The sequence below is a fragment of the Urtica dioica genome, chromosome 10 (genome assembly GCF_054948205.1).
Source record: "Urtica dioica subsp. dioica isolate 48M chromosome 10, U.dioica_male_clone48M_v1_H2, whole genome shotgun sequence".
In the NCBI taxonomy this organism is placed as follows: Eukaryota; Viridiplantae; Streptophyta; class Magnoliopsida; order Rosales; family Urticaceae; genus Urtica; species Urtica dioica.
The window spans coordinates 24,381,489-24,393,920 of NC_142765.1; the positions used below are offsets into that span (position 1 = coordinate 24,381,489).

The window sequence follows — 12,432 nt, forward strand, 5'->3', positions numbered from 1 at the left end:
TCGTTTATAACAAGCAATACATAATCATTAAATGGGAACAATTGTGTACTTGGAAGCAACCCCAAAGTAGCTACATTTGCATACGAAAGCCCGGGCACAATTAAAAATTACATATAAATAAAGAATAAAATAAAAAGGTTTCTTTCTTTATGATAATTACAAGATTAGCAAGAAGCAAAAAAATTGCCCTTTTACATGCCTTGTTTGGCCAAAACATTTAGTAGTGAGTTAGCAGATTCCAAAGACCAAAAGAGTCAACTACAGTGCCTTCGGTGAAACCAATATCATATCAACTCCAAAATAAATAAATAAATAGATAACCCATTTTTTTTATTTTAGTTTTTATATAGTTTTCTAGTTGTTGGCCAATCCATTCATCCAAAAATCACCAACCTCCAAATTCCCTCTTTCCAAACCAAACAAATAGCGTCACAATACCTACACCAAAATCAATGCTATATTCTTCCAAGTAACTCCCATCTCTCTCTCTCTCTCCCTCGCATATATATAAACACATACATAGATATCTCTACCTTGCATTGCAAGATACATAGAAACAAAACAAGAAAGAAAGAAAGGAAAAAAAACCCACCAAAACCAAAAAATGGAAAGCAGCTCAAAAATCATGAGAAGATCAATCTTCACATTCCTCAAAAATTACAACCATTTCACCTCAAAAGCAGCTCTTTTGGTCTTGCCATTCTCTGCCTCAATCCTCATCTCACAACTCTTCTTGCTCAACCCATCATCATCATCATCATCACCATCATTATCATCATTGTCTCGTCTCTCTCCGCTAATCCACGCCCGACTAACCGCGCTCTTCGACGCAGCCGGGTTCCCGAGATCCTCGGAGTTCTTCGCGGCCGTGACCCGAAAGCTCTCCCAGACGATCTCGTCCTCGATCCTCACTCTCCCGTTCGCTCTCACCTTCTTCCTCTTATCGAAAGCCTACGTGATCCGATCCCTAACCGCCCCGAAATCCGCCACCTGTCCACCGTCTCTCTCCTCGGCTTTTCGCCTCTACGCCCCGCTCTTGAAGACCCACCTGTGCAATTCCCTTTTCGTCCTCTCGGCCAACTCGACGGCCTTCTCTCTCCTCTTCCTCGCCTTCAACGCCCTCGACCAAGCCCCTTTTAAGGACCGATTGCTCGTCTTTTTCGCCGCTCTCGGGGCTATAATCTACTCGATCTTCCTAGCCAACGCGCTCGTGATATCGAACTTGGCTCTGGTCTTGTCCGGGGTCGAGGGAACTCGACGGGGCGGGTACTTGGAAACCCTAATGAAGGCTTGCGTGTTGATCAAGGGAAGGACTTCAACGGCCTTGTTGTTGGCTCTGCCTCTCAACCTCGGCTTCGCTTCGGTCGAGGCGTTGTTTCAGTGCAGAGTCGTTCGGGCTTACTATTATCGAAAGCCCGGGTCTTCTTCGACGATGGTGTTCGAGGGCGTTTTCATAGCTCAGTTGTATTCGATCCTATTGGTTCTCGACACCGTTGTGAGCACTATGTTCCTCAAGGCTTGCCAAGAAAGTGTCTTGGTCTGTGGCGATGGTGATTATCAAGGAGAGGAATGTGAAGATGATGATGATGAAGAGAGGAGAGAGGTTTGTTGTTATGTAAAGTTGAAGGCTAGTGGTTTAGATGAGGTTGTTTGACACTTTTTGTCTTCACATTCTTGGCAAACGAGAAAAGAGAGTCGATTCTGTGATGATTTTAATTCCCATTGTTGGCAACCAAAAAAAAAAAAAAAAGGTAAACGTGAATATACGCAAGCAAACAAAAACAAAAAATCATTGTTTCGCTGTTGAATTGATTCCTTTTTTTCTTTTTGCTTGGGAAGACAGGTTCCTCCAAGCAATTTCCAGCACACGTATATCTATATATATATATATATATATATATATATATATATGAATATATGTATATGTGTATACGTATAGAACCCAAAAGGAAGAAAAGCAGGTTCAATTGCAAAAGAGGGGAAAATGTATACAATTTAGTATTTTCCCAGAAAAGTCAATGATAATTCTCTCTCTCTCTCTCTCTCTCTCTCAGTTAAACTGATATTATTATTTACAACGTAATAGCGCATTTAGATTTTAATTTCTTTAATCAGAAATATTTCAACTTTTGGATGTCAGAACAAGTGAAGTTAATATTGATTAAGTCTAAACCTGGCTTACCGGGAGTTCCCGCGCCTCCCGTCCCGCCCCCGCCTGGACTCCCGTTAATTCGCCGAACGGGAGTCCCGTCCCGTTCGCCGAACGGGAGTCCCGTCCCGTTATATAACGGGACGGAGGCGGTAAATGTCTAACGGGAGGCATTAAAAAAAAAAAAAAAATTTTAAAAAAAAGAATTTAATAAATAAAATGAAAGGATTAAAGTGAAAAGATTTGGAATAAGTGGGTAGAAATGAAAAATATGAATGTTGTTAAATAATTAAAAATGGGTAAAAAAAACAATAAAGAAGAATGTGAAATTAAAAATGGGCCTCCTAAAAAACCTCACCGACCCCTAAAAAGGTGCGACGGCGAGGAAAAAGAGCACCCCTTTCCTCGTTAAATGTTTGAAAATGTATCCCGGACAAGGGCCGGGATATCCCTTTGTTATACACGATACTTTAACCATTTATGTTTACGTTTGCAAAATCAACTTCAAAATCGTCTAGAATATCGAAGCACATGAATGTTTCTTGTGCTCGATTTCGATGTTGAATCCAATCTTTTCCGCACGTCAATGCTTCGACCATCTCCGGTTTCAGGCTGCATCTTCTATCGTCGATGATCCGGCCCGCGCTGCTAAAAGCCGCCTCAGAGGACACAGTTGAAACTGGGATGGTGAGGATGTCTTGTGCCATAGATGACAAGATCGGAAACCTCCTCGCATTCTGCCTCCACCAAACCAAGAGGTCGATGGCTTCGTCGTCCGACCTGACCCAATCGTTCCTATCGTACTCTTGGATCTCCGGATGGGACCGTGCGTCGGTTGCGCTTGACCTCGTCTGACTTGTCCCAGCTTCTTGTTGTTGAGGAGACGGGCTGTACGCGGGCGCGTTGACGAAGACATTCGTGTATTGGTGTCTTCTCGGATATTGCGTCTGTGATTGAGAAGGTTGCGCTCGGTATTGCGGTAGAAGTTTCGCCTCGTAAACCTTGAAAAGATCAAAAAAAGCTTGCACGATCCTCGGAAGATCAAGTGCAACGTAATCTTGGTCCACAAAATGGTTTCTTATGTATTTCAAAAAAAATTTTAAACCTCCAATTTTACATCGGACGTCTAGAATGACTCCAAAACCGTATAGTAATGGAACCTTTCCAGCCCCCCAATATTTTAAAAACTTTGCTGTCATTGCTTGAATAGAATCTTGAAAAATAGTTTCGTTTTTATTTTTATCAAGATGCACAGCTATTGCGGTCATAGTATGAAGACCGAGAAAAGAAGTGGGAGTGTAAACAGCAGAAAGATAACAAGTTTCTTTATAAAAAATGTCGAGAAAAGAAACAAATGATTCAGCCATCCTAATATCCAAATCAGATATAGCGTTTTCGCCATGTACGCTGTTAATGTAAGAAACAATAACATCGACGTAACGCTCGGATAAGAAGTTGGTCAGCATAAGAAAGGTTGAATTCCACCTAATTTTGTTATCTAGGTGAAATGTGCGTTCTTGAAGGCCGTTTAGTCTAAGCCGTCTCTTAAGCTCATCTACTCTAGAGGTTGAACTATTTATCCAACTTATGTAATTCCTAATCTTGTTTATCGAAGGGTCGTAACTAGCGGCTCCGGCTTGAACTATGAGGTTGATGATGTGGGTAGCACAACGTTGATGTATAAGGGTTTCGTCTGCGTTAAGTTTTTGGGTCAACTCCCTAATCATGGCGTTGTTGCTAGTGGCATTATCTAAGGTCACAGATATAACCCTATTGTTCAAACCCCACTCAGCTAAAACACTAACTATGATATCTAAGATGTTCTCACCAGTGTGCGAACCTTCTATCCTCCTAAACGCTATGATACGTTTGTTCAGGTTCCAATCGTCGTCTATGTTATGGACTACAACGCTCATAAAGTCCATCTTAGATTGACCGGTCCATATATCCGATGTTAAGGCTACGCTATATCTACCAGAGGATATTGAGTCTTTCATTTGTTCCTTTTCTCCTAAAAACCATTTTAGGATATCGGATCTCAAGGCTTTCCTAGACATTAGTTGTACGTTTGGAATAAAAGAACTAATGAATCTAACAAAGCCTTGAGATTCGATATGACTAAAAGATTGATCGGTTGATACAAAATATTCAACTAAATCACGTCTAAATCTTAAAGGATCGATGTTACTTACTTGGGTTGTAGAGGCTCCAGATTGTGTCCCCCCTGGCAGTGTCTGTGATGACTCCACAATAGCGACGTCTCAACTCTAGTGTTATGAGCGCTAAAGATTTTGCCACAAACGTGACATTTTCCGGCTTTTTCACCGTTGGCAACCACCTCTTCAAAGAACGTCCAGACAACAGACCTCGCTCGACGTCGTGATGCTTGTGCTTGTTGAGGTTGTTGTTGTTGTTGCGGTGGTTGTTGTTGTTGAGGTGGTTGTTGTTGTTGTTGTTCTTCTCGGGCACGTCGTCTTTGTCGGGTCTCCTCTTGTTGCTCACGTTGTCGAGGTCGTGGAACTTGAGTTCGAGGCTGAGGTGGTGGCGGTGGGACGTCTTCTTCTTCATCCTCCTCCTCCTCGTCATCATGTTGTTCATTTGGATCTTGGGTTTCGTCGTCGTCTTCTTCTTCATTTGGATTTTGGGATTGATGATAATGTTCCTCGAACACTTGAAACTCTTGAAAAGCGGCTTCGGATGGCGGTATTTGTGCTTGATATGCTTGCTCGGGATCCATTTGAGGATAATATGGCATTTGTGTGTTTGGAATTTCGGTGAATTCCGTATTGTGGAAAGTAGGAGCAACATAATTTGGATCGAAAGAGTATTGGGTGTTTGGGTCGGGGGCGTTTTGAGACAAATGCAACCAATTTTCTTCAAAACGGTGCATTCGTTCACCTCGGGAAGCTCTTCCCCTTCGACCTCCTCGGTTGTGGGATGATGATGCCATGAGAAAATGAAAGCTTTAGAGAGTAAAATTGAGAGAGTTTGAGAGAATTAGAGAGAGAGATTGAGAGAATTTGAGAGAGTTTGAGAGAGTTTGAGTGAAAGGTGTGAAGAAAATGAATGAAATGGGGGGGTATTTATAGATTTTAGAAATAAGTGGGAAAAAAAAATAAAAAAAAAACCTCATTCTCGGCTCCAACGGCTAAAATCCAACGTTCATATTCAAACGGCTCTTTTTTTCGGCCGTTGGATCTTTGATCCAACGGCCGAGATTTAAAAAAAAAAATAAAAGCAACGGTCGCTAACGGGATCCGCGGATCCCGTTAGCTACAGTAACGGGACGGGACTCCCGTCCGTTAGTCTTAACGGGACCTCCCGTCCCGTTACCTTCATTACCGGTAGCGGGGATTCCGTCCCGTCCCGCTACCGGTAAGCCACGTTTAATTAAGTCTAACCAGATTAATTATTCAATATTTCATACGGATAAATCCGATGGTAAAATATTTCATAAGAATATTTGTTCTATTGAACAATATCGCGTGTAAAAAAATCCACATAAGTTTGCTACTTTACTTGATTTGGCTCTTATGATTCCTATATAATGAAGATGTCCTTTGCACCCCTTTTTTAGGAAAAATTATAGAAAAAGTTATTTGAAACTTATTGATTAGTAAAATAGCTAAAATTTAAATTTTTCAGTAAAGTAGTCAAATTTACATTTTCAAAAAAAATTTGACAGCCAATAATAAAATTTTATGATTATTATAAGCGATTTATCACTTTTAAAAAAGTTAATCGTAGAGTCAATTTTTTTTTAAATCAGATTGCTGGATATTTTGGATATTTCACTAAATTAATACAAACTTTGACTATTTTACAAATTCATAACTTTAAATTGACTATTTAACTACAAAGCCCATTTTTAATAGTCATACTTATTATCATCACTAACGTTTTGATTAAACAATTTCCCATAATTTAAGCACAGAGATCGAAGAAAATGAATCATGGCACCCAAAATGAGATTTGAATCCGAAAATATTAGAAAAATCCCAGCAAAGGCTCAAAGAATGGCTCAAGTGTTGGACAAAATCTAAAGTGTGTGATTTCTCAATTTTGTCGTTTAAACTTGAAATATTGACAGAAATTAAGTAAGAAGACCAAAGGTATCAAGGTTTGTTTTTTTTTTTTTTTTTGATGTAAAGGGTATCAAGGTTTTAAAGTTTAAAGACTGTTTAGTGCTAATAAAAAAAATATAGAAAGTTGCAAAACCCTATCTCTTAGAGATTCACATGACAAAACACTACAGCACATATCTGAATAACCTTAGACATTCTCACATGAAAAAACTAAATTGTCCCAACTTATTAATACAATTGCAAGAGTGCTATTTGCTATCTCTATCCTTGAGAAAATCTCATACATGTAAGTTTGAGGAATTAATAAGTATGAATAATTTAGTCATGTTTTCATGTGTGTGTATATTTAGTGTTATTAAGATGTGTACAATATAGTGTAATATTTTGTCACCTGATACTCTAAAGGTGTAGAATTTTGCAAGTTTTTCAAATATTTCCTTAGGATTTTGCGTCTCAACCTTTGGAAAATGTGTAGCATTTTAGAGTGTTAAATGATCTATAGTACCTTTTTTAAAAATATTTGATCTCTTAATTAAAATTAATTTTTATTCTATGTGACTAATTTTTTATAATATTTTCCTTGTTAGAAGTTTATTTAACTTTTTTATTTTTTATTTTTTAACAGTTTCATTTAGCTTCTTCTTACAATTTCATTTATAATAACAGAAAATCATCTAAAAAAAGTAATATGTATGAGATTTTTGTGAAAATTTTCTTAAGGTTTGAAAACTCTCAAGTATTCTATAAATTAACATCAGAAATATGTGAAAATTCCCTATTAGAATAGTGTATGGTATTATTTATAAGGGCTGGGAATATTTAAATAGATATAAATCTCGTTTGGCATGTGTCCACATATTATACTATGTACTAATATGGCACGCCAAAATGTTAACAAATATTTTTCTTGCGGATGGTGATTGAAATCGTGAGAGATTTTTTGTTGTTTTAATATTTCAGGTTGTTTATTATTATTTATGTAAAAATTATTGACGAATAATTTTCTATAATATTTTCTTATCAAGGTTTGTTCTAATAGTTTTAATGGTGAAGTCTGAAACACGACACCCGAAAAAAATAATTTCCAAGTTGACAATCAACACCATAAAACTTTCAATTTGTGTGTTTTCGATTAGCCTATAATAAAAATATTATTTAACTGTTAACCGTCAACTAGAAAGAAAGAAAAAGAAAATGATTTGGCGACAAAACAAATCAAAACTTTGTGCTTTTTTTTTTTTAAGGTTCATTTCAGTTAATTGATTTTTTTTAGTTAATTTGAAAAATACTTGTATTTAACTCAATTGATACCGTATATTTTTATATAAAAATAGTTTGAGGCCTTCTATTAGGGTTAATCAATTTTTATTTTTATAGAAACAAAAAATACAATTGAAAATTATTTAAAACTAAATTCGAGAAATAGCTCATCGTATAAGCTTTCGAAAAATGAAGGATAATATTACACAACATACCATGAAAGATGACTACTCTCCATCTTCAGAACAAAAAGACCAGAGACGATGTGTAAACACAAGACCAACAATGTTCAGATGCAACAATATAAACGCAACACATCAGAAGGGATCAACATGAATCCGACCTCGCTTTAATGTTGAATAAAGCGGAGATCGACTCTCAGTGAAAAAGGCGATGACTCCGAACACGGCGCCGTGTTCGAGAGGCAAGCGATCAAATTTACGCAGCCTTGAAGTGACTTCGACGAGATCGACGTCACAAGATGAGAAAATGCAAAAGAAAAGAAGTGAAGGCTTCTTATCGATAGGTATTATTCGATTCTATATTTTTTATGGAAAATATTTTTGTCCAATGCACTTTAAAACATCATGAACAAATTTTATATTCGAACATAATTTAGTTTGATCATCGCAAAACATCGACACCAAGTGGTGGTCGAGGATGTGGAACCTTGAGATCCCACCAAAAAGTGAAACACTTAATATGGCGTGCTTTTCGCGAGCATCTCCCTATGCTCGGAAGTCTTCATGGTTTTGGAGTCACTCACAACTGTATGCTTTTCCATGCGATTATTGGCTCCAAGGTAAGTAAAAAAAAAAAAAAAAAAAGATCTCGCCTACTAAATTTTTTGAACCTTGAAGATCGGAAATCATGGGTCGAGGACACTCACAACTGCATCGCCAATTTTCTGCGAGCGCAGCTGCGTGCATAAGACCGACCCGACTGTCGCCCCGTGAAACAATTCGGATCGCTCCGAGCCATGGCAAGATCAAGCTAAACGCTGACACTGCGATCTACCAAAACACGGGGAAGATCGGGATCAATGGTTGGTGGTCCACGACTAGAAAGGTACAATTCTTGGTTGGTAGTCGAGCAATTAGGAGCGGCTTTTGCTTATCCGTGAACAAGGGCTTGATTCGTTCGATTGTGGAATCCGGTGCAAAGAGAATCTCCTATAAGATCAACTCAGAAGACACGGGCGGGCTGGAGGGCACTTTACTTTCAGTATATATCTGCAACATGCACTTTAGCATTGATGGGAAATTCACTTTTACTTGCAAATGATGAGAAAGTTGTTTTAGACACGTCGTCTTGTACTAACTATCGTCTTTTGTGGCTCTCCTCTGTTGTAAGAACTAGTAGGACAAATTCAGCCACCATCTAATGCAAGTTTTCGGTTCTATGAAAGAAAACAAAAAATAAAAAAATAAAAGACTAGACCAGGTAAACCTAAATTATGAAACATATCGGACAAAACCTGATTTTCGACAAAGGCAATCGAAAAAACATACTAAAAGAGTATCAATACACCATCATTGTAACACTACTTCTCAATGAAAACTTGAAGATAAACGCCCTCGAAAGTCCAAAGAGCGAGAAATATAGTGAATGAGTTCGTGATTCTCACTGACCATGAAACAATGAATTATCTCTAAGTTGACATGTTTTCAATCAATGGCATGGATGGTTCTTCTAAGATTCTCTGGTAAATCACATCGCGGCTTAATCCATAACATTTCTAGGACTGTGTATGATGGGATTTCAATCTCTGGCTCTTCCAAATTTTCCAAATATATTTTAAAAAGAAATTAATACGGGAGTATAATGAATGATTATGATTTAATGGAGGTTCATAATTGTAATTCATTTCCAACAAATGAAAGGCAAACAAGATCAAAGGTTTGTTCTTATAAAATTATCAGTATATAAATACTTGCGTAGCAGGGAAATCGGAACTTCAGAGTCCTTTAGTCTAATTACCATAAACTTGAGAGTTATTCATGCCATCGTCATATTTTAGTTTCTGGCATTCAGGATCAGTGTTCTACGGAAAAAGTAGGTCATAATCATCATCTTTTTCCGCTTGCGTAACTGGGCAGAATAGCATCGAATAATAGTAAATCATTGCACGACATATTTGTAATCCTGTTGTCGAATATTAAGTCTAAACCAAACCATATCGTGAACAAAAAAAAAACAGGAACTACTTCTTCACAGTTAATAGTCATGTGATAAAATATTATTAACTACGCAGCCAAAATACTCTCAGAGTGATCAATAAATAAAGAAAAGAAAAATCATTTTTAAAACACACATTTCAAGCCTTGATCCGAAGAACAAACAAACACTGTATTATGTATGGCTTTAAAGACCATTCAGATTAGTCTATCAATAAAACCAGAAGCCTTTATTTGGCAATCAATCCCGTGGGACGCTGCCATGTTGTTCTACAGAGAGGTTCATGAACCAAATTAAAAAAAAAAAAAAATAGCATTCTCCTTGAAGATTAAGTTCAAGAGAAAACTGTGGAGGAACCAAAAAAATGAAAAGAGTTGTTCTGGCAATACCAGTTTAGAGTTGCTCTATTTTTTTTTAGGAGAGTTGCTCTATGTTGACAGGTTCTCTCAAGAACCTCTCCATCTGGAGTGCCCTTGTCCTGATCGACATGTCGAAGACCTTCAGGTTGAATTCAACAACGATACCGCCCATAATCTTTGCATCAATCTAGTACATAAAGTAAAGTCAAAAGTTATATCACTTGTACAAACAGAATAATAAAATGTATATCAGCGACACAGATAATGAATACACTAGGCATTTACCTTCTGCTCGACAATAATTGTTTTGTCTTTACCAAGCATCTCTCTTAGTATTTCCTTCAAATCTTTCTCCTCCTGAGCTGGAAGAGGCTGATTTGGAAATTCAAGATAAACCCATCAATATTTTAACCAAATACAAAAGTATCAATGATTTTACACATTCATACTGCTTCACATTCGTTTACAAAATTAAAACTTTGACTGATCTACAGTGCTTGTATTCCTGAGGCTTGCTAACTATAAAGTCTACATCTATCGGGATCACCCATTCATACAGCTTCACATTCAATTACAAAATTACAATTTTGACTGATCTACAATGTTTGTAATCCCAAGGCTTGATAACGACAAAGCCAACATCTATTGGCCACTATAAGAACACTTGAAAAAGAGATCAAATGAATTTTAAAAAAAATGGTTGTCGTGAGAAACGCTAATAAAGAAATGATTTTCCATTTAGAACCCAGAAGTGAAATTAAGTAACCTCCACCATATGATTAGAACAACTAAATCCCAGAGTGATTCCGAAAATGAGCAATATCGTCGATCAACTTCAACATTGAATTAGCAATAAACTAAACTTACAATCTTATTTGAAACATTTTACCGCTTGAGTCAAAGCCCTCTGAATACATGATTAAATTATTGGCACAAGAATCAGACTTACAATGACAGTTGTGACAATAACTTTAATTTCACCCTTGTGTGCCATAGTCAGCTGCTTAAATTTGTCCATGATGGTATCAAGTGATTTTAGCCTCCCGTTTTCGGCTACAACAGCTATACAATGAAACAGAAAAAAAAAATCAACACGTAGATCAGGTGTCTCAGAACTACATCAACTCGTAAATAAGATAAAACATACTCGAAGTAAAACAAACGGTTGAAAGGTAGGAAATCAACTAGCAGCAAATAGAAACTAAAAGCGAGAGGGAAAAAAACTAATATCCACTGACATTTCTATTTTGTTAGCATTTTACACCCTAAGAACATAACAAAGGACCAAAGCAAAGAAAACTTGGAGACAAGATACAAACTAAATGGCAAAATATTTAAAGTTAAAGGTGGAATATACTCGTGTCACTCGTCATTACAAGTCAATAGTCAGCCAAAAAAATATATAAAGTAAACAATCAACACAATGGTTTTAGCTTCCGGCTAACTACCGAGGCCCTATAACAGGCACGTTAAACACTAAAAGATGAAAAAACTTGTGCCTCAATGACAAATGTATTATAACCAAGCAATATTACAACGTTATAATATCGTGAGAAGAGACATATTAAAAGGAAAGACTAATACCCATCTTGAATTTTGCTACTATCCAAGATATTAAAAAACACATACCAAGGAAATTCTTTGAGATGTCTGAAAATTTGGCCTGGGTACAGATATCTTGAATTGCTTCGACTCGGACTTTCTTGGGGACACAGGGATCTTTGGCGAACTGGGAAAAGCTTGGACTTTTCTTCGAAGATTCCATGAAATTCTGAAGCTCGGTCACAACCTTGTCCAGGGAGTTAGTTTTTACCGACGCAAGAAACAAAGCAGAGGCATAGTTTCCCGTGAATCCAAACATAGCCAAAGGGACCTGGTTCGGTATATCAAAATAATTGAGAATGAAAAACACCATGTCTCAAACACACGAAATTCAACAATAATTGCATATAGATACACATATATACAACGAATATTACCTTAACCTTTGCCTCAGTTTTCCCAGCGGCAGTTGCGAAATTCCTCGAGAACTGCAAAGCCTAGCTTAGTGAATAACCAAAAATGGAGAATAGAAACCGGCATAATCATTGCACACGCAACATTGTCGCTCATAACCCCCCGCCGAATAAATAAATATTTTCATCGTTAAAATCCAAGCCCTAAGCGAATCTGCCAACGATTTGATATATTCAAGATGGCCAAAAGACGATGATTTCGTACCTCCGAATCGATTAAAGCAGAGGAGATTGGGGCTTTGAGAGACACCAATCTGCTAGACTCCGATCCGAGAAACTTTGAAAGGAGAGGAAGATTCGATCTCGTAAGAGCAGAGAACGCCATTTTTTTTTCTTTTTTGAGAAGCCGAAGACTGAAAATCGGGAAAACGAATTAAGAGCTTAAC

The 12,432-nt window shown here is 37.4% G+C and overlaps 2 protein-coding genes across 2 annotated transcripts; one reads left to right on the forward strand and one right to left on the reverse strand.

The window, feature by feature from the left end:
* Positions 1–261: 261 nt before the first annotated feature.
* LOC149384331 (uncharacterized) lies at positions 262–1,808 on the forward strand. The gene has a single exon (XM_089629530.1). It carries the CDS (start codon positions 605–607, stop codon positions 1,652–1,654), a length of 1,050 nt encoding a protein of 349 aa, XP_089485656.1. The 5' UTR covers positions 262–604; the 3' UTR covers positions 1,655–1,808.
* Positions 1,809–9,826: 8,018 nt separating this feature from the next.
* On the reverse strand, positions 9,827–12,432 carry ATP5 (delta subunit of Mt ATP synthase). Its single transcript, XM_089629342.1, has 6 exons — positions 12,252–12,432; positions 12,011–12,061; positions 11,661–11,904; positions 10,981–11,093; positions 10,317–10,403; positions 9,827–10,218 (listed from the first exon to the last, which is right to left on the reverse strand). The coding sequence occupies exons 1-6, from the start codon at positions 12,369–12,371 to the stop codon at positions 10,087–10,089; spliced, it is 747 nt and encodes a 248-aa protein (XP_089485468.1). The 5' UTR covers positions 12,372–12,432; the 3' UTR covers positions 9,827–10,086.